This window comes from Pungitius pungitius, chromosome 9, assembly GCF_949316345.1.
Source record: "Pungitius pungitius chromosome 9, fPunPun2.1, whole genome shotgun sequence".
Taxonomy (NCBI): Eukaryota; Metazoa; Chordata; class Actinopteri; order Perciformes; family Gasterosteidae; genus Pungitius; species Pungitius pungitius.
This window is the reverse complement of record NC_084908.1, coordinates 2884228-2911202: the sequence shown is the minus strand read 5'-3', so window position 1 is coordinate 2911202 and position 26975 is coordinate 2884228. Positions and strand designations below refer to the sequence as shown.

The following is a 26975-nucleotide window of genomic DNA, read 5'->3' as shown; positions in this document are numbered from 1 at the left end:
GGTTACGCAGTAAGAGCGAGGACTTTGGTCCAAGGTGATGAATCGGCTACAGTCCGGTGCAACGGATATTTGAATGTGTGAGGGTGAATTTGAGATGGTGCTTTTCACGAAATGACAACGACAAAGCATTGCAATTCCGAAAATTGCCAGGTACGGCCGGTGCCAGCAGACATGTTATCTCTGGAGTCAAAGTCGACACCGACCGAGGGACACCTGTGGGTACGGCACCATCCGTGTCACATTTGTAATCTCTGTTCCTCAGCAGTCCGGTGGTGAAGTTAACATGACGACACCCAATCGCACCTTTCACCCATCTAACTTAATCAGAGCTTTATTAGAATCCACGAAACCACGTTTAAAAAACAACAGCAAATGAGTTTAAAAATAGCGAGGTTGCCATCCTTCAGCTAGTTGGCTTGCGAATTCCAACGTTGCTTTCATACTGCGTTAGTGAAACAAAAATAAGCCCGAGGGTGAGTCATCTCTTTATCTCTCATGTCTCTCTTTAGTCAAGTGACGGCTGAGGAACTAAACCTCGAGCAACATTCTTTCTCCGGCCTCATTAGAGCCACAGATCAGCCTCCATCCTCTCAAATAAACTCTTCAAACAGCCCTCACAGCAAACACTCAACACACATTTTAATAATTGTATAATTAATTGACTGGACAGTGCAGCGCGTTGTTTCTGCCAGTCTGGTCCCCTTGCTGAGCCTGTACCAATGTATTCAGCGCTGATGACTTTTGTTGTTTGCAAGGTGTGTGTATTTCAGTGCGTTCTGGACTGAAGCTCCCGCTATCGGCTTGGCGCTTTTCGGGCCTCCTGCAGGAAGAGATGAAGTCTCCCGCCGAGCGTGCGAATGAAACGAGCCAATGTTGACATAGCCGGCGGCTGCTCCAGGAGACGCCCGGATCCACTCTCGTCTTTCAGAGAACCCCCTTTCCACCAGAGTGTTCCAATGGCTCTAGGAAATGAGCACAAGCCGGGTTTTAACCAAAGTCAGCATGTGCATGAGTGTGTGTGTTTTACACCTGAGGGCTTGTCAACACTGCGAGAGGACAGGAGATTGGTTCGTTCCTAATCAAAAGGCTTCTAGCAACTCGTGCCGCGCTAAAAGACTCTGATTTTTATCCTCTCGAGTGAACGGCGTCAAAAGGCAGCATGACAGGGGTCGCGTGAGGTCAACACTTGTGAAGAGATGGAGCGAGAGAGGGAGAGGGAGACAAAGCGAATGCACAAAGGACGGATAATTGAGGAGAAAACCGTGCTAAAGGCAGAGGAGATAGGAGGAAGATTCCAAAGGCCACGGTGTGACGGGAGGAAATTAGGAAAAATATGTGCGACCAGCAGTGTGTAATTACTTAACAAGACTAAAAGTCTTCAGCCACTCCTCCCGCGAGGCTGTCCTACTCTGCAATACCAATGACAACAATGTTTGGCCTTCAGATATAAAAGGTCAGCCCAGAGTCCGTCAGCTTCTGCTGTGCATCATTGGGTCCACCTCGGTGTGATATTTCAGCGAGATGATACAGAAATGCAAGTCATATTTATTATTTAAATATTAAAATCCTCAAAACCATTAGATGTAGTCAATACATTATGGCTTTCATAGTACCTAACTACAGCTCCAGATGAAGGCTGAGCCACATTAGAACACGACAAAGTGAAAAAACATCCGATCTTCATAAACAATAACTCAGTGGACCACTATCTATCAAAGGGTCCTCATTCATTCTCAGAAAACGTATTTGCCGTCGCACTCGGATTCCAGTGGGACAAGAAAGCCAGCCCCCCCCCCCCCGTGCCATCGCCCGACAATGATGTCAGGCTCTCTGTATCTCGTTTCAAACGATGGGACGGAGAGAAAGCGGGAGGAGGCGCACACAGGCAGACCCCCTGTCAGAGCAACAGAGTCCGACTCAGTGGGAGAACGAGGTGGAGCGCTCCGTCCAGAGGAGTGGGGGGGGGGGGGGGGGGGGCAAAGAAAAGAAGCGCTGTCAGCGCAGCAGAGCAGCTGACTCCTCCGTTTCTTTCAGCTCCAAAACGCCCGCCGCTAATGCGTCCGATTCAAAAGGCGGCTTATGGGGGGAACAAGGCAGCAGGGGGGGGGGGGGGGGGGGCATTAAACCGACTGGCATTTTACCCTTCCATCTTTGAAGCTGAAGCCAGAGCAACAAAAAGAAGGCAATCCGGTTTGCGTGCCTTTGTTTACTCGTAACGCAATTGATACTTTAGTTATTAATCTATGCATATATTAGTTGATGATTGTGATATACAAGTTGATTAGCAGATAATTACGATCCATCCTCATTAACCAGCATTATTGAGGTTGGTTTATAGTTTATACCTGGTTATATCTTCAATCTATGGGTTATGAGTCTTTGGTTTATACCCACATCCGATTCATGCTCAGAGCGCATCATCTTGGAAAGGCTTCTCCTCTGTCACGCCCCACCCTCACAAACTTCAGCTCGGTCCATATACTTGGACCCTAAGCAGCGTCTGAAAAGGTCATTTAATATTCCTCACAAAGACACTCTTAAAGCCTTAGTTGGTCCCTTTGAGGTGTTTTACTTTGTAAATACCACCAATAAAAAAACACTCAAAAGGGAACAAAAAGACATCCGAGGAAGTAGAAATGATCCCCTGCTCGGTCGCGATCTAAGGGGGTCACACTGCAAATGGATTGTATGTCTAAATGTGAAACAAAATAACTTCACATTGCCGTATCAAAATCTCAGGCCGCTGAGGACAATGACGAAAAAAAATGGTTGAGCCGGTGACAGGAACAGGTCCGACAGGAAGAGACAGGACCGTATAAGGAGTGGTGCTGAACAATAAACCTGCAGGAGATGCATTTCAGCTCCCAGCAGGAACCAGTTCTCCCCGACAAACACCGATCCCACGGAGGACAGGCAGAGATAGAACAATCCCTCTGGTTGTTTTGCAGCGACAGGCTTTTACTTTTACAGCGCTTCCTCCAATCGTCTGATCAGAAAACGGGCCGTGCAAGTCTGCAGGGGTTAAAACAAATGAGGTGACCTGGGGCTGCTGTGCATGCCTCTTACGATGATTGAACTCATCACAGTGCAGGTTGTTAGACTTGTTAATATACAACATCCAGACCCATCAAATACCCTGGATGACCTTGTGATAGGAAATTACTTCCGGTGTTAAAAATGATCTTATTGTCTATAAATCTAATAAAGAAACCAAAACCGACTATCAATTGATTTTTTTTCAACTAAGTAACTCTTTCCTGTGTAGGAAAACACCTGCCAGTAACCAGCGGGACAGAAAAGTGAAGCCAACACGGAAGTCTTTAAAACTTTCATCTAAGGCGGTTAAACAATTCAAATGGCAGAGAGGTCAATGACTACTTGTCCCTTTGATTTCCTCCCCCAGTAAAGATTGTATCAGTTTATGTACTTGATTGCTTCAATCATTCTTCAATGCAGCCGTGGTGTTAATTTATGGTCAACTTTTTAGTATATAGACAATAAGGCAGGGTACGCTTTAGGGTGGGACTACCATGTGATTGACAATTTGCTACCAACAGGATAATCAGTTCACCCCAATCCTCATTGGAGAAACATTTTCCAAAAGTCCCCTTCACTCCGTCTCCACTTTCCACTTTCCTTTTTCGTCTCTCTTTCACTTTCAATCCTCCCCTCCCCTCCTCTCTGACCTAAAAGAGGTTCAGTGCCTGGTAAAAATAAATGGGAGACTAACACGGAAGGAGAGAGCAGGCGAGGCCATCACTGTCTGCTCCTGTCAAACATGCAGGAGGAGCTTTTTAAAACTGAAAACTCTTCATCGCCCCTTCATCGCCGCCCCACACGAGCACAGACAGAGGACACCTGCTGGACGGGGAAGGAAGGAATTGGGACGCGGCCCGGGCAGCAGGGTGTCATCCACACTACCGCTGCCATTTTCCCGAGTGTCAATCGATGGCGCCCGCCCCTCGAAGGATCTCCTCTGAGCGCGTGTCTGTGCGCGTTTTTTCGCCCGTGAAATGAACATTTTTTAATAATTCCTAATCTCCCCGCAGCACGGCATTTCAGACACGGCGCTCCTCCGTCAAGGCTCCTCCGGGGGGGGGTCGGGGGGCGGGCCCCTATCTCAGATCCCTCCCCTTGCATAAAGAATATGAAAAAAGAATCGTCCCACAGTGGCTTCACGTGTTAGTTAGGTGATTCCTAGGTGATTTCGCAGTCAATTTGCAAGACGGACTCACAAGTCACCACAAAAATATGAATTCAACAAACGCATGAGGAGAAAGAAGCACCAATTGGCAGGTTGGCCTGGTGTGACTTGTGTTGTGAAGGCGCTCCCTAGTTGACCCTGAACCGTTGCAGCGGCCAATGTGCTCTTGATGAAGTTTTTTTTAAACCTCCTCCCCCCCCTTTTACATTTTTTGCAATAGTAACCCTCCTTGACAAATGCATCACAAACGAATGCACGACCCCCCGCTCTCCCGCTCTGGAGGAGGAGGAATCCGTGGCATTTCAGCGATGTCATTCGCCGTTTCAATTCTGCTGGCGGGGGGGGGGGGGCGTGGGAGGAGGGGGTTTACGCTGCTTTGATGTCGCCCATGTGAGACAGACAGCACGAGGGCAGCGGGGATCAGGGGGACGAGGAGGTAGGGGGGGGGGGGGGTGGTGGATAGATTGAGCTTCACAACAGAACAGCTTCCAGCACCTGGATGTTACACAAACAGACATGGCGTCTGGTGGTCAGTGCCCCCGGTCACATATCAATATATTTATATTAGTTAGTGCGGGCGAAAATGAAAAAAATGTAACGCTATTACTCACTTAATTTTCTGTGATTAACAGATGATTAATCGCATTATGTTCAACATTTATGAATTGATTCATTAATGAAGCTGGCAGCGACAGCAAGTTAACACACATTAGATGAATCGGTTTTGATTTGTTTTCCAAAAGGGTAGCAGAAGAAACATGTGTCTTTTATAAGGGAACAGCATAACAGCATAGATCATTTCTTGATCAATAAATCAATTTAAAACTACAAAAAAACGACTACATCCTTAGGGTTAAAGGTTTTGGTGGCATTCACTCTTATACAATAAAATGAAAAGGTAATTATTTAGAAGACAATGTAAAAACACACATTACTTATTTCACCAGAGTGTAATCCATTTATTGGGTGGTGTGTCAACCACACACACCTGCGGATGCCGCCTCCCTCCGCAGCCCAAATTGCTAATACTTTGAACATTTTAGCCTGCAGTATCCTTAACATCAAAGTTTTCCTGCAAATAAAAGTTCTGAATTGGTTCAAAGCCGTGCTTTAAAAATCTGACAAATGATCTGATTTGTGTGTGAAATATTAACAACTGCCTCTTGACTTTCTGGGGAGCTATTCATTATGTATCAAGCATGGAATATTTATGGAAACTTTTCGCATTCCTTTCAACAAGTGTGTTGCCGTTTTCTGCTCTGGGTGGTGACGAAGAAGAAGAAGAAGAAGAAGATACACGGAACCCCGGCATCTTTGATTACCAGTCATTTGCAATGGAAGCCATGAAGCGACACTTTTTCAGCACTCAAATGACGACTCCCTTTTGTTTTTAATCCATCTCTCTCCTCAACGTCACCTGTCGAATTCAGTCTCGAAAAAAAGACGAAGTGGGGATTTCGTGAGGCTTTATTGCATAGGCTGCATATAAGAAGGGGACCTACTCATCGTGACATCATTAGTTTGTCTACTGACGTTTGTGAAGGGCTTCTGCAACTAGGTGGTCTAAACCGTCTAGTAGTGATTACATTGTTTACTGAGGAAATAGATCAACCAAGGAGTTCTAGATATTTTTCAGCAGAGAGTGCACGTTTTAAGACACTTCTGCTTTGGAAGGGTCTTAAAACCAAACAGAACCAGAGGTGGCCGCCTGATTTCCACCTGCTGTACCTCTATGGATCATAGAATGAGATGGTGTCTGTGATATCAAGGGCCTTGATGATTGACACAGAAACGGGAGGCACCAGATCAAGGACCCCTGTCTGACAGTGACGGGGTGGGGGGGAAGGGGGGGGGGGCTGTCATTTCAAACCCAACCTGGAGATAATGAGCCAGGAGTAGCGCGGAGAGCTATCAAACTCACTGTTTCTGTCCTTTGTCGCTACAAAAGCTTGCTTCACCGCGTCCACGGACCCGATTTCAAAGTCCGTCCAGTTGGCTCAGGGCTACAAAGGGGGATCCCCCCCCACCCCACTTCTGTCTCTCCCCCCCCGCGGTCGACCCTCCTGGGGGCAGAGAAGCCGACCGCTATGGACATTTGAAAAAAGGAATAATGGATGCACAATGATTTGCCACCGGTGTTGCATCTACGTACCCACCGTCCCGCTGCTCTCCGCGGGGCAAAGTGCAGCCGTTTTATTACAATACTCCCGCCAGTTTGAGATCAGGATTATTCCACCGCTTCGGATCAACGCTCTGAGGCCCAGATGTATATATATAAATCTATGTATATACATATATCTATATATAGATATATGTATATACATATATCTATATATATCTATATATAGATATATGTATATACATATATATATATATATATATATATATATACATATATCTATATATAGATATATGTATATACATATATATATAGGGGCGGGGCGGGGCTGGTTGTCTCTGGGAGCCGGCGAGGAATGCGTTGCCGCCGCGGTGCCAGCGGGGGGGTGGGAGGGAAACAGAGGGAGTTGAGCGAGGTCCCCGCTGGAAGGAGGATTAACATTACTCAGCTGCCTTTGTGCAGCTGAGTAATGCTCGGGGCGGAAGCGGCCGGACTGGTCAGACCGCTCAGGCAGCAGGTGTGCTGCACAAACCAGTTCTTCTTTGAGAAGGCTGTTTTCGTTATGTATCCCCACTTCTTTGTTGTTGTAACTATATTTAGCTCAAATTGACTTTCTTTACCATTTTATCTAACCAATGAGTTAAATTTTGCATATTCTTTTTCTCTTGGTACTTAGTCATTTGTCAAGCACATTGAGGTGCGTTTGATTTGTTTGAGAAGGTGCTGTGTGATTTATTGATTCCTACCTCTTTGAGTCTTGCCAATAGAAATCCAAATAATACTATAGTAATATGATGGATAGTGTCCTAATCACCTGTACTCATCGTTGGCCTGTGTGAGGATTCTATAAACACTCAAACAGCTTTAAATCAAACGGGTCGCAGTTGGCAAAGGAATGTGTCACCAACACGTCTAAAAGGATCTGTGAGAATCTTTATGCTCAAAAACACAGCAGATGTTTGTTTTCGTGACAATCGAAGCAACATTGTTGAACACAACCGGAAAGATGTACTTACGTTACGGGGATTCTAGTTATTTTTGCTGCTGGAGAATTTTACCACACCTCAAGAGGATAAATCGCGACAGGAATAAGAATGAGAGCGAAAACAACAGAAGGCTGTCAAAAAGCGTGACAAAGTGGCATGAAATGCACAGGATGTACGGATGCTAACGTAGCGCGAGGAGCTGCTCTCCACGAGCTGTTAGCGGAAATACATGACAGGTGTGCTGTTGGTAAAGTCAACTTAAGTCAGGCACTAAATTGATATGTTTGAGAGAGGGAAAAGGCGACGAAGGGAAACTAAATCAGAAAACGCACATCATACACATCGAAAAACGCTGGAGTTCCCCGACACATTCAAATGTGCTTCAGTGCTGTTGTGACCTTTAACTACGTTAAGTGGATGTAGAAAAAAAAATGAGAATCCACCAGAATTTGAATGTGTGGGTCAGGTGCTCTACGTGAAACGTCTGTGATAATTGGCATTGCCACTGTTGGACCTGGAGCTGTCACAATACCAAAATGATGACTTTGATACTATACCTTCCAAAATATACCCGATACTTATGATACCACAAATACAATACTGGAATATTTATCTATGATAGTAATAAATAAAACATCCCTTTTTTTACCAGCTTGTGCCTGCCCAGTTTTGAATTTTTTGAATTACATCATTTTACAGATGTGTGTTTGAGGTTTGAATTAAAAGGCAATTTTCCCCCTTTATTGAAAAACAACAATGAAAATTGCATCAAGTGTGTATTATTTGGTCCAATTTTGTGTGCATTCTGACCTGATGATCACATACAGTAGGTACACATGAGTGAAACGGTAGATTATTTTGCATGTGTATATTTCTGCTGGACTACTAGTAGCTTATTTGCTGTCTTGCTTTGTCTTGCGCTGCACTTGCTTGATGTTTGACTGTTAAGAAACAAACGGTCTCTCACGGGTTTCCACATGTTTCCACACGCACTCACGCCACACGTCCAATTTCTTACGCTAAAAAAAAAAAAATATCCGCTCTGGTTCATCTCCAACCTCGCCGACGGTAAGTGGTGCATCTGGGACGCTATTCACTGCACGTGCTCGTTTGTTATAAACAAAGTAAGTGAATTTCAACAGGTTTCACTAAGTTTAGCCGCGACGTCCTCTTTTACCCGGACATTTCCTCTTTTTTCCAGACGTAAGAAATGCGTGAAAATAATAAACACTTCGCACCCAAAGTATTTCCAGATCTCACTTCTGGCATCTTTTCAACACGCCGGCGGTCGGCAGCAGCTCCTGCACATGAGGACATGTCTCGCTGAGATGACTCTGTGAGTGACGGCTGCTTGTTGCATGTGAGAGCTGGAAGCCCCGCCCACCCAGCCAATGCGTGCAGGCAGCCCGGACGGGGAGCGGGACACTGAGTGCGCTCTGGTTGCCGCTTTTTTAATGAAGTACCGGGATTAAAAGTATTTGTAAAAGTATAGTTGTGTGACAGGGTATTTAAAATTCAAGTCTACGTTTATGGGTAAGAAAAGGTATTCCCTCTCATATTATCTCTCTCTGAGATCAAAGCTGCAAATTAATCGGATTTTACAGACACAAATTCTATATTTGAATCATATATCTATATTTACTGTTAATTGAACGGCCCCTAAGCAAGAAATAGGAAGCGCAGACAAGAGAAGAAGCGTGGTGTGGATGGAGACACTTGACTCTTATTATCTAATGAGATCCCATGGTTTATTAATGAAGCGTACGGAGCCACACTGGAGACTTGGCCAGTTAACAAGCGCGTAGATACTTTTGGTGTTTTCAATCCAGCTGTAGCTTGGGGAACAGCGGAGCGCGTTATCTCTGAAGTCCAGAGCGCTTCACATTTCGCGGGCAGCACGGGTCACGCAAATGGAAATCGGTTTACGGGAAGGCGGACACCATTTCAGGTTTTGGATTTAGAGAATCGGAAATGTTACACAAAGCCAGTTATTTTCTTCCTCTCCGGTGGTGAAGGGAAGCCGGCTTTACGAAAACCTCAACTCACTGGCCTCCTGATGACGTGTGCTGGGTTCACGGCGCACACGAGGCTCTATTAGCGCCGCTATTGCTTTTTATAACGGTTTCGATAACTGACTGTCTATGTGCACTTAATCCACTTTTCTGATGCAGCTGCTGGATGAACAAAGAATTATCTTATCCTATCTTTCTCTCCTGACTCTTCTCTTTATATTCCAAAAAAATGGGGGAAAAAAGAAGCAACTTTTAACAGGTTTCACCACTGACACATTTCACATTGAGCCAGCAGTAACAAACAGCCAAACGGTTGCGGCTAATGATCAATGCGGGGGGGGGGGGGGGGGTGAGGGTGAGGGGGGCGCTCACCTTGGCGGAGGGTTTGGTCTTGTGGCTGCTGCTGTTGGTGTTGTTGTTGTTGTTGTTGGCGTCTTCGTGAACTCGGTCCAAAAGCCAGAGGAGGAACTCCAGGGCGTCGTGCTGAGAGTTCCCCCGAAACTGAGAGCTGTACTTGGCCACGATGCTCTGCAGGGGGAAAGATCACAAGAACAAGATGTCGTTCAATCCCCATGGGCAAGTTCACACAGAACACAGGAAGCCATCATTGGAAGTTGGAGAACTGTGGAGAGACACGGAGGGGAAACAGAAAAGCAGCCAGGGACGTTTTTCCTCTCTCGTCGTCACTTAATGACGACTCACTTAAGAAGAGCCCGGCGGCTGGGGTAAGATCATGTAAAAACGTCACTAGCAATTCTCTGGATGCTGGCAAAAACATCACACACACACACACACAAAGATGTCACCAGTCAGATTCAGATTTGGTCTTAAAAGGTGTCCGAAGACCGTTAACCTGACCTGAACTTCTCTGGCAAATTTACAGTTGCCCAATGAGTTCAATTTTTGCAAATTTGTGAAGCTGTGAAGGAGAGAAACAAAAGACTTGAAACCAACTCATTCCAAATCCAAATTTACTGAGCAGCACCAGTGAACACAAATCAGACCGTCCTCATCACCACGCGAAAAAGCAAAACAAACAGGCTGTCTAATTCAATTTCGAGGAGGGAGTTGTGACCTTAGGAGAGGGAGATATCGACACAGCTCATTATGGAAGAAAAAAAAACCACCACGTCATACCTGCAGTGTCTAAATATAAACACAGGAGGGAGGGGCAGGGAGGGAAGGGGAGGGAGACCCCCCCCCTGCTACCTGACAGCCCGCTAATGAGCTTCGTCCCTGTGAGGGAGCGCTGACAGGGGGATGGAGGCATGAGGGGCAGATGGAGCGAGGGGAGCGGTGGAGTAAGGGGAGGGAGAATAAATACAGTCACATAAGAGGGGCAAAAACACTAAGGCAAAGATAGTTGCCACGGTTACGGTGAGTTGAGGCTCATACGCCTGATGACATCAAGAGGTTGCAGACCCATTAAGAAGTGACCCCCCCAGCGCCGGCCTCATCTGCTGTTATCTGACTCGGCTCAAGTGTGTGTAAAAAAAAAAAAAACGTCCCATCGTTATTTGTCAGAGAGAGAGAGAGAGAGAGAGAGAGAGAGAGAGAGAAAAGCATTTGTTTCATCAGAGCCCAGCTCAAAAGCCCAAAACACTCCACAGGAAGTCAGGGCGAGGACAAAGGTGGGCGGCAGCGGTCAACTTAAGTTGTTCTTCGTAAGAAACTATTGATTAGTCGAGAGTCTAGACCAAGGATTCAATTCTCAACCCACATCTGAATCCACCTCAGCTCCCATTTCTTTACATTAGATCAAAGCATGTGCAGCAATAAACTGGAAGAAACCGTTTACAACAGTATATAACAGTATATTTTGTATTCCACAGAATCTTTTACAAAATGATCTTTTTATTTAAATTCCTGTCTTTAAAAATGATACACGGCCGACTTTTGCAACAAAAAAAAAGATAAGATAATACAAGGCAAAAGACAGATGTCTTGAGGTCATGACCTCCCAGTGGAGATAAGGCAACATCCCCCTCTGCTTCAACGACCCGGAACCTGCTTCAAAACATACATCAAGCAAATGTCCCCCCCCCCCCCCCCCCCCACACACACACCTGATGTGGGACTTTCAGGTGATCCGTGAGTACATAGGGGGGGGGATATAATTTACAGGCTCCCTGAGCTCTTTTGGACTGGAGAAATCCATACTGAGGATTCTAGGGGTCGAGGCCGTGGATTTCTTCTTCTTCTTCTTCTTCTTTTTTTCCTTCGTGCGCAGAAGTGACAGTGTAGGAATCTGCGTGTGTCACTATCAAGAGCCGTGTGAATGCAAGCTCCCATTTCCACATGCACGGCCCGCAAGAATCGAAAACCCATGAAGCTGAGGATCGATTTGTTGGCTTCCCCGCAGAGAGTTTGTTCAAGCTTGGCACATTAATCGCAGGAAGGATAATAAACCTGGTGGAAAACAGCCTCATGCTGTAGTGGTGTAAACACAGACACGCTGCTCCCCATGTCTCCGCTTTACCAGGGCATGGCCCACGTGCTCAAAGCGTGACCATCCCTCTGCACTGAGTGTGGCTATGAAATGCGCCTATTGTTATACCTGTGTGTGTGTGTGTGTGTGTGTGTCTGCCTACAAAAAAAAAGAAAAAAAAGAGAGTGAGAGTGGCCCTTGAAGAGGGCGCAGAGACAAGTGAAGACAAACAAACCATTAGTCTCGCTGCCCGAAACATCCAACAGGCAACAACAGGCTCCTGGCCTCACGGAGCTGCATGCCATATCAAGCGTAACAGTAATACAATTTTTTTTTTAAAAGACACAAAAAAGTGCATCCGTACTAGAAAAGAGAGGAAGGGGGAAGTAGTTAGTGCGTTGTTAAATCCTTGGGAAAGAATGAGCTCGCTCCGCCGTCGAGTTAAATTGATGTAGACAACTTTTGGAGGCACCAATAAAAAGGACACTTCCTCCCTCCAGATTTCATCAATGTCAAATGTGTAGTGAAGCGGTTGTGGCAGAGTCGGAAGCGGCGACCTTTCAATGCAGCACTCCCATTGGGCTGATCGCTGTCATTTGTAAGCATTTGGTAACACATTCTGTGCCAGCCTGACTTTGAATTCAGCGGGTTACAGGAATTAAAATGAGTTAGTAGGGGCGACAAACTATCCAAAAATGGATTTACTCGTCCTTCTTACTGTCCCAATAACCACCTCGGGAAGACTCACTTTTTAAGGAAACACGCTGGCTTTCGGATCCAAACGCCATCTTATTCTTATTCATAGCAGTTTATCACCTTCACCTACTCTGCCTTACAGCTATGGAACAAACTGCACTCGTTCTTACTGCATTACTAATATGTAGTTGGGGATGAGGAGCAATCTCCATCCAGTCCGCCGTCAGAGTATCGGCCTGATGGTGGACTGTCAACCACTGGGCACAGAGAGGACCCAGAGGACCGGCTCTCAACGGCAGTGAGAAGGCTCCTCCCTAACCCGGCCTGTCAGCCGCGGGGGGGCGGGGCGGGAATGCAGACGAACCACCTGCGTTGCGGGGCGGCCTGGCCAGTCAGGTGGGGGACGCTGCACCTTCTGTGTAATCAGTAACTGCACTACGAGCTCAACAAACAAGAGGAGAAGCTTGAAACTGGGAGGACCTTTAATTGTCACTGTTTACCAGCCGAGCGTCTCCGCTGGGCAGGCTGCCGCCCCGTGGACCAATTTCAATCAATGGCTCACTGTGTTTATTAAAATGTTTGCTTTGCCGATGCAGACTGATATACGAGAAAAATGGGTAATAATCGTGCTGTGCTTGGTGGGGGGGGGGGCACAAGACACACTGAACCTACTGGGACTGCGTTTAAAAAGGTGCCGTTTGGCTTCTGAAATTCGAATGAATGTGCAGAACTAATGGAGACGTGTCGGTAATGACATGTCTTGATTGCAGGAGAAGCTCACAGGAGGGTCGGAGCACAATTCCTGTTGAAACCCCCCCCCCACCCCCTTCCCAATGTGAATATATTTCTGTCCTCTCCAAGTACCTGCCGAGTGCAGACCACACAGCAGCAGGCCGCTCACAGAAGCTTAATTATTTTTGCCCGGCTCTGGAAAATGAAGTAGGTGGCTGCAGCTTTCTGCTGCTGGGTGTCAATTGGCTGTGGGGTAATGTGATTTTAAATGCCTTGAGGCCCGGTGCGATTGTTTTCATTGAGTTTAGTGGGTAACATTCCCAGACAAATGTGCAGTTAATAAAATAACCAGAAATCAATTGACACACTATTTAACTTGGGGGGGCGGGAGTATGTCTGGGCCCCTGGGGCCCACGCAAGCTTTATGCATGCTAAGATATATTTCAAGTAGATATTGACCAACGTTAAAGGTTATAAAGGTTGTTTCCGTCATTGGAAAGACGGCATTCACATCTTTCATATCATATGTAAGGACATGCGGGAAACAAATGAAACCGAATAATGAAATCAAGCTTGAGGTGAGCAGGTGATAAAACACGACGCACGACGAACACGACTCACCTTGAACTCCACGGACACCTGCGGCGTGTACTCCAGGGTCCACAGTGCCCGGACCAGCGACGCCAGCTGCTCGGTCACCTCCCCCCTGGCGGCCTGCAGCTCCTCGCCTCTCACCTGGCCGTTCACCCCGCCGTGGCCCCCCTCCGTGGACTTGTACTGCTCCAGGCCGAGGTACTCGGCCAGCAGGTCCGTGTTGCTCAGGCACTGAACCACGGCGTTCATGAAGCAGGTGTTTCCGTGGTTCTTCAGCCCCAGCACCCCGGGGGTCTTGTCGCCGTGGCACCACGACAGCCTGCCTTTCACCGAGCCGTGCGAGGAGGACGCCGCGGAGCTCAGCTTCTTGGCGGCCGGGTCCCGGGCGACCTGCGCGCCGTCGTCTTTGAACCCCCCCGAGTCGCCTGGCCCGAAGCCGCCGTCGTCGTCCTCCGCGTGCGGCGGCTGCGCGTCGCCAAAGTGCGCCAAAGTGCCCAAAGTTTTAAGGATCCTCCCGATGAAATTCCCGAAAGATCGCGGCGATTTCTTTCGGCCAAGCCTCCCGGTTTTGTATTTATTCTGTTTTCGCTTCGTCGTTTTGGGCTTCATGGCTTTCCTTACCTTGCTTTCCTTGCGGGTATCCATGGCGCTGGTACTTTGTAGAACCGCAACCACAACAACAACAAAATGAGACGGGCTGCGGAGTCGCACCTGTCTGCCGAGGATGTCTAACCCTCCTCCTGCACGTCTCTGCCCGCAAGCCTTGCCGCTGAGGTGGCGCCGATAAGGCACATGATTACCGGTAGCATCCCCCGTGACATCTCGGTTATTCCCAGCAGTCTACGGTGTGGTCGCCGTCCCGCGCGATTTGTGAAGCGATGCTCTCTCCGGGAACCGATATGAGACGCCTCCCTCTCTCTCTCTCTCCCTCCCTCCCTCCGCGCACAGCAGGTTCAATCACACTTTCTCATCGGTGGCTGTCAGCGCCCTCCTCTCCTCTCCTCTCCTCACGTGAAAGACTTTCGGGGGATTCTCTCCCTAATGACGAACTTCCTTTAGGTGGAGTATCTCTTCTGTGAGTTGTACTCGTCACACAGTCTCGAGCTCAAAGAGCGAAACTAACCCGACTCGTTTGCCGCACGGGGAACAAGGAAGTTGTCGTCTTTAATACAACGTTACACTTTAAGGACGAAAACTTCTCCCTTGACAGTTTTTCTTCGTGTGACAAACTCAGTCAGCATTAAACTGCCCCCTGTAGGACCGATCACACCATCACCCGATGTATGCTAATGTTTCACAAGGAGATGTGGTTGGCCTCTGTTTGGGTGGAGGTTCTGCTTTTTGGGTGGTTGTGTGCATGAATTGTTGAACATAAAACTATACAATAAAGACCAAGACAAAAGTATAGAGTCCTTCGATACTTGACAAGTTCCCATTGCAATGACAAATAGGATTAGAGCAGACATGAGTCAGTACAGCAGGGAAGGTCAGCCATCTTTCTTTGTACCATGGCCATTGCTTTTTTTTAAAAACATTTTTATAGCGGGCAAATTTCGGTTTAAAGTTAAAAGACACTCGTCGAGTCACAGACTCACTACTGTGAGGTTTTAAAGCCACAATTAAAGCAAGGTGCGGATCAGTAACATTACGAAATGGACTGCGTTTGGCTATTTCTTTTTGTAACCAGTGTAGCACTAAAGCGTGACTAAAAAACCACGCTAGCTAATGGATAGCTGGTTCATTGGCTAGCTGGCTAATCACTCGTGTTTTTATGCTACACTGGCTATCAAATGAACACAGAAATTGTTCCTAGTCTTTTCCTTCCTAGTTCCTAATGTATTAACATGCACAGTCTCAATCTAGGAATCGCATGCTCCATTTTTTTTTTTTTTGGGGTGGGGGCGATACCAGAATAGTGCTTCTGTAGTATTTATCTTTTCCCACTAAATCCGACTATCCACATAAGGGTCTACGTTTGTTGTACCCAGCTGATAAAAGACCTTGTCTAATACACACAGGCATTAACAGACCCATAAACAGCACCAAGCAAAACCCAACATGAATGCTGCTGCTACTTTACTCAGGACACGCCGCAAAATGAGTCAAATATGTGTAAAAAAAAAAACACTCGGCCAGACATTGTGCTGTATTCAGATTCGAATTATCTGAAGCTTAATTTCACAGCTCACCAGTACTAAAGATTGGATTTTATCTGCCATATGTACTGATTTATTGAAATAGATAGTCATGGCTCCATACAATACAATCATATATTTTTTTCAATGGAATCATTAAAATTGGGAAACGGTACCGTAACAAATAAAGTGAATAATTCCTCACGGAAAATGACCCACGACAGCGATGCCCTTTTTCTGTTTTTACTGATTCATAAATGTTTTTGATGACTTGCTCTGGTTGACATGTTATCACCTTTCTGTACGGAAGCAGGGGTGAGATATTAAGTATTTAGGATTAGAACAATAGTGAGGAAGTTCGGATCAGAGACAGGGAAACTCACTGAATCCGGGCCCCCACCTTCACTCTGCTTCCCTCGATCCAGACCTTTCACTCTACTCAATCCACTCAATCTAGTCCATCATTCTGTCTGATATCAGCCAGTGTCTCCACAACAAACAGAATGATATCTGTGAACATTTAAGGCACTGAACAGTATACCCTTATTTTTACATATTCTGGTATCACCTGCAATTGAAAAACGGTTTGCAGAGCAGGCATTACTAGAAAAGTGTAACGTGGACACTTTGATGTGAAGAATACCTCCTTGTGCCTTGAAGTGTCATTTTAAACTCACTTTAAGTGTTGTTCCGGGAATTCCCACCTGCATTCGGCTGCAAGTGCCTCCACTCCTGCAAAAGTGTAATATTTTCAATTCTTTTTTCATATCGTCCTTTCGCCTGCTGGAAAATTAAACACTACAAAGTCACTGATGCTTGATGAAATGCATTTATTTCCGAGTGTTAACTTACTATTTTCGTGTAAGACTGTTGAACTCTCTCATAACATCGTTAAGAGAATAGATTAAGGCAGAACGTCAGATACATTTGGGTGTGAATGTGGAGCTCCTGGATTAGAAGTTGCACCAGGGCAGTTTACATGTGGTGTTCCACAAATTAAGAGGGAGATGGGTGAGGAAACCTCCACCGGAGGATGGCTCCGTCGGCGCTGGTGCTTATTAAGGTGCGGTTATTGGAGCAGATCTTGATGCTGGTGATGCTGGCGCTGTGAGCTATCCCTACGTGGGTTACCGTACCGTTCATGTAGTCCCACACCTTCACCAGCTTGTCATCTCCGCCTGCCACGGAGAGGTGGAAAACAGGTCAATAACCTCGCAGACGTTATAGCAGAGCATTCTAGTGTCAGAGGAGATGAAAACAATGTCTGCAAAGAGACGGGAACACCTCTCCATTATATATGAGAGTGAAGAAAGACAAATCTAAAGTAGCACAAGAACGCCACGACGTACTGTACACAAACCTTCTTTTCATGATACATTTTTGAACGCAAGTCACCCAGTATGAAACTACGTTTGCAACTACAATTTCCGCCTTGCGGTTGTAGGCCTCTGCCACTTAGGGAAGTAGCAGTTTACAACCGTGTCATCGATTCATTCTTTTATCCCAGTAAACATTATGAATCCTTGAGTTATGGAGAAAATGGCGTTTTGTGAGGTCACCGTGACCTAGACTTTTGATCACCAAATTAGAATCAGATCATAAACCTTTGACCCTATTAATTCCGTTCATATTTGAGTACAACAGCACTTTTGTGCCAAATTGGCCCAGTGTTCTTGAGATGTTGCGTGTACGTGCGGCAATTAACCAGGTCAAATACAAAATAAATAAATATATATAATAAATACATATATTGAATTACAATGTAAGAAAACAAACAAGAGGGAGTGCAGGCAATGGACCTGTCACAAAGTGCCTGCCGTCCTGGGAGATGTGCATGCCGTTGATGGATCCGGACTGCGAGCCCTCCAGCTCTCTGATTGTGGCCCCATCAAACACGTCCCAGTAGGCCACCTGAGAGGGAAGTTAACACATTCCACAAATCAAATAATCACCAGCACAAGAGGGAGGGAGAGCGAAATTGCCTCTTTACCTCATCATCAATGCCACTTCACCGTGGTATCTCTCTGCCGCTGTTTTGAGTTGTGGCAGTAAGCGCTTTGGGAGATTGATGTAGGCAGACTATTGGCGCACTATGCAGATGATGCCGGTGTCAGCTCGGGTTATTATACCTTTACATTGTCCTATGGTGGATGGTTATGGATGGATAATGGCATTGTGCAATATGCAACATCAAACTACCTTTACTGCTTTAATATTTGTATTCTGGATGGAAATGAGTATAAGTCTACGATGACATTCTGTCACACACACACACACACACACACTGATTTAAACTGTTTGTACTGATATAAATGTGATCCAATTCCCCCCCCCCCCCCCCCCCAGCTTTATAGCTGTCAAAGTATCCAAGTCTCACAAAAGGCAATTGGTAGTCAAAGTTATTTATAGTGCAAAAAGTTTAAAAAAACATCACACGAGAACAAAGGTCCTTTCTTGTTATTTATATGACCAAGCTGGTGACATTGTTAGAAGTTAAATACTGTAAATAAGAAGCCCACTGGATTTGAGGGCCAGTCTTCTGGGTCATCCTGTAGCAATGAGTCCAGAAGGTGTTCCAGGGTGAGTCAAGTGCAGTCGGAACAGGCTGCACCTCAAAGTCAATCAAGCACTACACATCAGACCTAAAGACTGAGAATCATTCACAGACGTGTACAATTATTATTGACTAAATCCATTTTAATCGGTTCCTAAGCAGCACTGCAAAGGTGGGGCTTTTTCTTGTAGAAGATCATGTTACACACAACGGCGCAGAATAAGTCAGACGCTTATAAAAATAGCCTCTGAGGTAGGATTTCATTTCTCTGCACAAGACCATGCCTGTAATGCATTATAGGAGAGGAAATGTAATCGCACACAGACGTATCAAAGGCTTTTGGTTTTTATGGAATGAAAGAGGAACAAAAGGCTCAGACTTATTTATAGTTTCAGAAGCACAGAGTGATGCTCAAAGCAATGAGCAGACCCCACGAGCCACAGAAACATTTTCTGTGGCCAAGCACGGCAATATTTCGCAAATAATTAAAAAAAAAACGCACAACCTGAGGGGATAAATTGTTCATCATGAACCCAGAACACAAAAGGATTTTAACATTTAACAGCTGTGCCGACTTTGCGAATCCATTCAGCTGCGGTCTGGTTTTCTAATGTGACAAAACGGGTCGACAAAGCAGCACATCCCCGAATGCCAACAATGACGAAATCGTGTTCACAACACAGGATGAAAGTCAGCCCCCCCTCCCCCCCACCCCCCCCCCCCCCCCCGCCTTCTCCTTCCCGCAGTCTCGACCTCTCCCTCCGTCACGATCTCATCTCGCCAGCTTAATGGAGGCTCCCACCTGTGCGAGTTGTCTCGGCCCATCTGGGCTCCCCCTGCACCTCACACTGGGAAACGTCCTCATCGCCACAACACCAGCCGCCAGGAAATTAATCAAATGCCGCAAGCAGCGGCGAGTCTGCGACATCAGGCCTACTGCTGGGGAAGCTCACCGGATAACCAGGAGGGTACAAATAACCCATTTATGAGTTCATATCACATGTAAAAAAAACATGGGGTGGTTTCATGGCGATATCTATTGTTTAATGTATCTATCCTATTCATCTGTAGTGTGTTTAAAATAAGTCATTGTATAATACGAATCTATAAAGGATAATTCCTCAAACTCGTTCTATTTCATTCTGTGATCAGATTTCTGTTCTGGAAATGAATGTAATTTAGCACATAATTGACAAAGTAATGTCTCATTGACACATTTAAACATCGATTTCAGCAAACTTGTAAAACAAAAAATGATTGTATTAATGTCAGTAATTAACTGGGGAATTTTGTTGGCGATTTCTGTTTGTTGTTTGTATTTATATATATATATATATATATATATATACACACACACACACACACTATATGCATATATATATAAAATAAACATCTACATTTTTTAACCCTACTAACTTAGTAGTATCACCATATAGTATAACCATGAAATCCGACTTTCACTACTCATATAAGTACTTCTTTATTATTTATATTAGGCATCTTCCCTCCACCGTTCACGTCCCCTATATTGTCAGAGAGAGAGAGAGAGAGTGAAAGGGAGAGAGAGAGAGAGAGAGAGAGAGAGAGAGAGAGAGCGTGTCGGTATTTTCTCCCCCAGACAGGGCGCCTGTGTCTGGGGGAGGGCAGATGGTGGATCTGGCTGCCACTTGCGGGGCACTGGCACATCCGCAGGAAGCCACGGACACCACAGCGCTCCTCTCTCTCTCTCTCTCTCTCTCTCTCTCAATGTCTTCCTTCTCCCTCCCCAATCCCTTGAATCGCTCTCTCTCTCTCCCTCTCTCTACCTCCCTTTCTCCCCCCTCGGACTCGGCACATCCACAGTGCTCCATCAACGAGCCCAACTTGGCCGAGGTGTTCAAAGGGTGGCGATGAAGCGAACAATCAGGGGAAAAACAAGCATTCCATTCTGCATCTGTGAACTCCTGACCTTGTGTAAACACTCTGACGAGTTCATCCAAAACGACTCAGACTTTGTCTCCGAGACGAGGAGCCAAACGCGACGGTTTTAATCATGTTCAGCTGAGAAAGAAATTACAAGCTTTTCAAACTAATCAGTGGCCTTACGGGCGTGTGAATGTGTGCGAGTCCTCTTCATGCTGATTTTAGCAGAGCTGCAGGCCTTTTTCTCTCATGCGTACGGAGTGGAGATTATAAAAATAACAGCACGAGAGGCATGAGAAGTCCACGTTATGGCTGTGTGACAGCCGGCCTCTTTCCATTCGTCATTCAAATTATTATCTTCTTTCCTTTTTTTCGTTTTTTCTCCAGGAAATGTATTCGTTAACACACTAGATATCAGTGCAGTTAATAATCAACCAAATAGATGTTACCAGACAGTAATGGGAAGTACATAGAGTCAAAAATAGCACCTTGACTTGATGGACGGGTCTGAACACTTCTAGCAGTACCTTTCTGTCACTCCCGCAGGTGATGATCTGGTACTCCTCTGGGTGGTAGCACACAGCCCGGAACTGTGTGTTGGCAATCACCATTTGAAGACTCACGAACCGCCTGCAGCAGGAAAGGGAGGCGATGGTGCAGCAGATGAAAGGGAGAAAAAAAAGCCAGACTGACCCTCACGTCGCGAGAGTGCAGTTTGAGGGTGCTTCGTTTGGAACACGGAGCACTGATACAGCAGCAAAGAGCTACTTGCTCTGTAAAGATACTCTGGAGTAATGTCCTCCTGAGCTGTCTGTGCCGACATTTTCTGTGCTTTGTTTACGTAGCCCGTTCGGCGTGTGGATCCAATCCCCAACCGTGGTGTTACCGTAGAAACGTAGCAGCCCCAACGAGCGCTTTGTTTCCACCGTTCGTACTTTCAGCCCAAAGCTGCTCTGAATTTGGAAATTCGCACCTTAAATGGGACCAAACGTGCTTTTACGGTGCCAACAAAGTACGCACAAGCTCATCTCATCTCATGTAGTTTGACAAAAACTAAATTGCATGAACAACTTCCTCTGAGGACAGACGTACGCAGATTAATGACGGTTTTCAGCAACAGTTAGTAATACAAAAAAAAGCAAAATCTATGCTACTCTTGATGCATGCCGCCTGGAAGCCTTTAATCCACAGACGTGTTCAATGAAGAGGCTAGAAAGGGAAAAAACAAGAAGGGTTTTTAAAGGTTTTATTCCCTCGACAGAAGAAGACACAGTGATTAAAGGATTTTACGATTTAGCATAAAGAATACACTATTTCTTTTTATTCCCTCTGTACCAGCCAGACGCCAATGAGGTGCTTCGACATTCTATTCTTATTTCAATGCGTAACCGAAAGCAGCACACGTTCACCTCCCTTGTGCACTATTAGGCCTTATAATTCGCTGCAACGTATGGTATTATCCTCTTTTTTTACCGGATAATGTGATTAACTTATCCAGCAACACGTCTGTCTTTTTCAACTAAACTCAATGAATTCATCACAAATCCAACCGAGCGAAGCGGCTTTGTTTTCTTTGTAATCACATCCACCAAGAAACGCAAGTAGTTCATGCAGTGACTTCACAGGAACCAAAGGTTTGAAGAGGATGTGTGTGTGTGTGTGTGTGTGCCAGTGTGTGTGTGTGTGTTTGGGTACCCAGATGGGCTACTCACACAATGTCCCAGATGATGCAGGCACCATCAGCGCTGGCAGTGACGCACTCTTTGCTGTCACTCTTGATCTTGATACAATTGATGGCGGCTTTGTGCTTCTTCATGGTCTCCACTAGCCGATGGCCGTGCGGAAGCAGCTCCCAAATGCGGACCTGACACAGGTGAGCCCCAAAGCATTCATCAGTCATCAGATAGGACATTTCACTCAAAAGCCCCTTTCCACCTTGTGCAATGCCAACAAGAGAGTATTTCTCCCTTCTTCTAAATCTCGTGCTGCGTGCCACTGTGCTCACCTGCACGTAAAATGTGGCAGGTGTATTTGCAGAAGAGTATCGCGAATGCACGATGGATTCATGCGACCAGTTGAATGCAAACATTTGAACTTGAATGCTCCCATAACCTTGAGCTTCATATTTTCTAAGAGAAGAAAATGCTAATTCAAATTCTTAGTCTTCCCTTATGGTGTACCCTTTCACAATAAATAACGGACATGCACAAACAGAGGTCTGAACAGCAACTCTACTGCCTAAAAAAACAAAGCAGCGAATAAGGGCTTCTGGTTGTGGTTGTGGGGCAATTTCCATGTGTTGCGTTTTCAATCAGCGGCAAGACGCGACCTCGCCCCCCTGGGGGGGGGGGGGGGGGGGGGGGCGACGTCTTCTCACCTGTCCCTCCCCCCCTCCGCTGACGATCCTCTTGCAGTCCTTGGTGCCGGCGATGACCGTCACGCCCATCCGGTGGGCGTTGTGAATGATGAGCACGAGCCGGCCGCTTTCCGGAGCAAACACGCGGATCTTGCCGTCGTTCCATGCTGGAAGAGGGGGGGGGGGGGGACGAACAAAAGGGTTCAGCGTGTGACACAGATCATACTCAGATGGTTCTTTGAGGCGACTTGTGATGGGATATTTCTCTCCCTGAATCCCACCGCTGATGATGCTGTGTCCGTCGACCATGAAGTCCAGGGAGTTGCAGGTCATGTTGGGCACGGTGATGCGCAGCAGCTCTTTGGGCTTGTCTATGTGCCACACCCTGATGTCGTCCTCAGAGCACGTTGCAAACAACACAGATGTTCCGCTAGAAAGAACACACACAAACAGAGGTGGAATTATACCTCCCTTATAAAAGATTACTACTTCAGGTAAATGGAATCCACAGAGTGGTTACATGGGAAGGAATTAATCATACCACTTCACTATATATACCTGTACAATGACAAGAAAGCCTGAAGTGTGTGACGTGGATGAGACAAGCTCACGTCGCTCTCTAGTGAGCACAAAGTGGTACTGACGTCAGGCATTATCAGAGATTACAGTAATGGGCTTTATGCTGTTTTCCCAACTGAGACACAAGCATTTACACAGAGTATACTCTTATTTGTGGGATCCTTTTGGTAGCAGAGAAAATGTTCATTGTTATTACACCAATGCTAATTCATTTAGGATGTTCTTGTTTAGCATTTGCCCAATTCAAAAGCTGCACAAAATGGGCTTTGGTCCGTTTTACTTCCTCCGATAAGGAATCACGTGTGTGCCTCTCACAAACATATGACTCCGTCCTTCACAGCACTGTTGTGGCTGGTGGAAATGAGTTCCGCTCTGAAGTCGTCATAACCAAAGCGGTACATCTGGGCGGCCTCCGTCCCGACAAAGAACTGCTTGCCCTCTTTACCAACAGCGATGGAGGTGACACCCTTTTCCAGCTGGACCTTCCTATTGTGGGAGAAGAGGAGTTGATACTGAGCACTGTCAAATAAGCATGGCAAGACAATTTGCATCATAATGGTAATCCAGACATTCATTGTTATGTGCATAATGTACATGCACTAAAACAAGAACTCGGCACACTGTTACCAAATGGAAGTATCTTTTTTAACAGGGGCGCTTGAAAAGACGCAGTTGTTGGACTCACTTAAGAGTTTTGAAGTCAGTCCCGGAACAAACAGTGAAAGTGCCGGATCCTGAACCCACGAGCAGGTCCCCACACTTCAGAATCCTGAGGACATTGACACCCTGCACAGAAAAACGGTGATTTAAGATACAATCAAATCCCAGTTTTTTTGACACCATATATATTTATATAGGGAGAGAGAGAGAGATGAAGACCTGGGCAGTTTTAGTTGGACTCGTCGACCTACCATGCTGTATTTTCCTTTAGTTGGACCACAGTTGCTCAGGAGCCCCGTCTTGAGGTTGATTTTCATGATGTCTCCACTGGTGGTGCCACAGAAAATAAACTGATCGTCCTCTGAGATCTGGGTAATATCATAAACACATCAATATGACCGAAACTTAATAATATCACATTGAATTTCTCACCATTTTCATAGATTTATCAGCAATAGATACTCTGTATAAACCAGATGAACTTGTTAGGCTTGTTAAATAAGATGGGGCAACCAACAGATGTGAACCTAAGACTCTCGTACCTGGACACATTTCACAATCCTCTTCAACTTCCATATCTGACACTCTGTGGGCCGGATCTTCCTGTTGGGGAGGTCCAGCACCCAGACTCGCAACGTTCCGCTGATCAAAATACACAAGAATTTAGGTCTATCAACATACAGAGGGAAGGTTTGAACAGAATGTTACCGGTCGGTTCTCAGCGTGCCGGCCGACCGCAGTGGCTCACCTCCCGGCAGAAACAAAGACGTTGTCGTCTGTGTTTGAGTACTGCACGGTGAGGCAGTTCCCGGCGATGTGCGCCGAAGCCTCACTTCCACAGATGGCCTGCTTGGTCTCAATATTCCACACCACTATGCTGGAGACACACAGAAAACCAAATGAATAAATAATCATGAATAAATAATACATTTTCAGTAAAATGGAGAATTTTCTCCTCTCTTATTTCCCCCCATAGAACCTCTCAGTAGGACAGTGCTGTATTAATTAAGTGTTTGAAACTGATATGATCAGCTGAGAAAAGTGTCATGATTTGCATGAAGACGGCCCCTGAAGTAACCACTCTTCTGGCTGTAACTCTGTCCAACTGTGGAGGCCGGTCATTAAATAAAATGTGTGCGTGGCACTTGGATTGTGTATCTTCTAATAAAAACTCTTTAAGTAAGATTTCAAACTAGAGCGACTCTGGAGCGTTTTGTTTTGTTTTGTTCGGCATCGCCCTTTAATAGCTGTCATCGTTTTACCTGCCATCGTCCTGACCGCCGAGGGACACCAGGTACTTGTCGTTGGGGGAGAAGGCGAGTGCTTCTACCTTCGCCTTGTGGAGCTGCAGCTCGGCGTGGATACTTTTCTGTGCATAGTCCCAGATGATAACCACAGCCTAGAAAAAACAAATGAAACATACAAGAAACATACACATATACTCTACCTACATATATGTATAGTACTGGTGTTTTGGATTCAGTTCAGTCAGCCACATCAGACATTTTAGATTAGGAATTCTAGAGCTACTCCTACCTTGAAGCCTAAAAGGGTGACCTGTCCAGAGGCAATATAGGACCCACTTTTGGACACTGAAACACAGGACACGTTGTTGGAGTGGCCATACAGGAACTCCTGCTTGCCATCTTTAATTCTCTTTAGAATAACCGAGCAGCCCAGAGGGTAGATCAGGTGCTCTGTGTCCGGGTGGACTCTCAGACCAGAAGACACGTGACCTGATGAGACAAAGCATGACGGTAGCATACCGGGATGAGATGGAGCGTGTTTGAGGCAAAAGTTTGATATCATGGTGCATGTTTGTTTTAAAATGTCGAACAGGTATGCATAAAATGTATGCATTGTGGTTGCTTTGGTGTAAACTAGTCTTGATCTTAGTTAGTTAGCTACTTAACTATTAGTACGTTCTTAATCAGCTAACGTTAACGTTAGCTAGTAAATGTTAAAACTTACCGTTAAATCCAATAACGGCCTCTAGCTCAAGTTGAGGCACTCCCTGTGTTTCCAGAGACATGGTTTCCAGCAAAGTGGTAAGATAGCTTTAACGTGACTTTCGTCTAGAAAAAAAGATGCTTCCGCTGTTTTCTCAAACAGGTCTAATAGTTATTCAACCTTAAGCTAGTTACGCTAAACAAAACGTTGCCTAGCAACCACCGGGTATCTATCCGCCGCTGTCGAAAAACGTCCTCGTTGCCTTCACTGTCCCTCGGAAAAGTGAGGAAATGTAAAAAGATGAGATAAAATGTTAATGTTTTTCTATTAAAAAAACAGCTACTACACACCATATCTGTACTGTGGCTTTGTCCAAGGAAGACACTGATAAACTATATATTTTTTAGTAAACGCCTTAAAGGCAACATTGGTTTTCTTTGATGCTATAAGGCACATGTGTCAAACTCAAGGCCCGCGGGCCACATCCGGCCCGTGAATGAATTATCTTTGGCCCGCATTATCAAATCTATTTACTATTAGAGCTGGCCCACCGGTATATCGCACGCATCACCATAATACTACAAATCTCACAATGCACTCTCCGTGTGTCATCTGTGAGGCGCGCCTCTAACAAGAGGAGAACATTTCATTAACGGATATAAATAAATAATCCTGGTCTGACGGGATGTGTTAGCAGCAGTAGTTGACTACACTCGCTGCTCTTGGCTCTTGATATTAATTGTCTACAGATTGTGTTGCTTCAGTGAGCAGAGCAGAGGCAGTTTAAGGAGATCGCAGCGTAAACGTGTTCTCCACCAGGATGTGGCAGAATACGTATATTTAAACCATAGATTGAATTAAATTGAACTGTCCCTGTTATTTGTCTAGGTTACATATGTCGAACTCCGGCTGCCCGTACAGTGGGGTCCGCCACCGGAGTGCGTACGTCCCCCCCCCCCCCCCCCCCGTCAGCTGTTCGCACCGATCTTCAGTGGCCCGTGTTCGCTCGAAGTCGGCAGTATCTTGCCTGAACCTGAAATGAGTTTGACACCCCTGCTATAAAGGCAT

General features: G+C 45.9%; 2 protein-coding genes across 2 annotated transcripts in view; both read right to left on the bottom strand.

Moving 5' to 3' along the window:
* The window catches only part of usp43a (ubiquitin specific peptidase 43a), a 62313-nt gene extending 47637 nt beyond the window's left edge, over positions 1 to 14676 (bottom strand). Inside the window, exons 1-2 of the mRNA XM_037472694.2 lie at positions 13799 to 14676; positions 9694 to 9849 (exon numbers count right to left, since the gene is read on the bottom strand). Coding sequence (XP_037328591.2) covers positions 9694 to 9849; positions 13799 to 14416 — 774 coding nt within the window. The 5' untranslated portion in view covers positions 14417 to 14676. The remainder of the gene's footprint in view (positions 1 to 9693; positions 9850 to 13798) is intronic.
* Positions 14677 to 16725: 2049 nt separating this feature from the next.
* Positions 16726 to 26108, bottom strand: cfap52 (cilia and flagella associated protein 52). The gene is made up of 14 exons (XM_037473288.2): positions 25929 to 26108; positions 25494 to 25693; positions 25220 to 25356; positions 24706 to 24834; positions 24500 to 24599; positions 24209 to 24325; positions 23983 to 24083; positions 23613 to 23783; positions 23000 to 23148; positions 22740 to 22885; positions 22075 to 22226; positions 20890 to 20992; positions 17706 to 17817; positions 16726 to 17084 (listed from the first exon to the last, which is right to left on the bottom strand). The coding sequence occupies exons 1-14, from the start codon at positions 25987 to 25989 to the stop codon at positions 16903 to 16905; spliced, it is 1860 nt and encodes a 619-aa protein (XP_037329185.2). The 5' UTR covers positions 25990 to 26108; the 3' UTR covers positions 16726 to 16902.
* Positions 26109 to 26975: the final 867 nt, after the last annotated feature.

Bases quoted from the DNA above. Each gene is read 5' to 3' on its own strand.
- cfap52 (XM_037473288.2), bottom strand. From the start codon at position 25,989: ATGTCTCTGGAAACACAGGGAGTGCCTCAACTTGAGCTAGAGGCCGTT. The intron at 25,694-25,928 runs GTAAGTTTTAAC...TTGTCTCATCAG, and splicing joins GGCCGTTATTGGATTTAACG to GTCACGTGTCTTCTGGTCTG. The intron at 22,886-22,999 runs GTGGGATTCAGG...CCCCTCTTCCAG, and splicing joins CGGACACAGCATCATCAGCG to CATGGAACGACGGCAAGATC.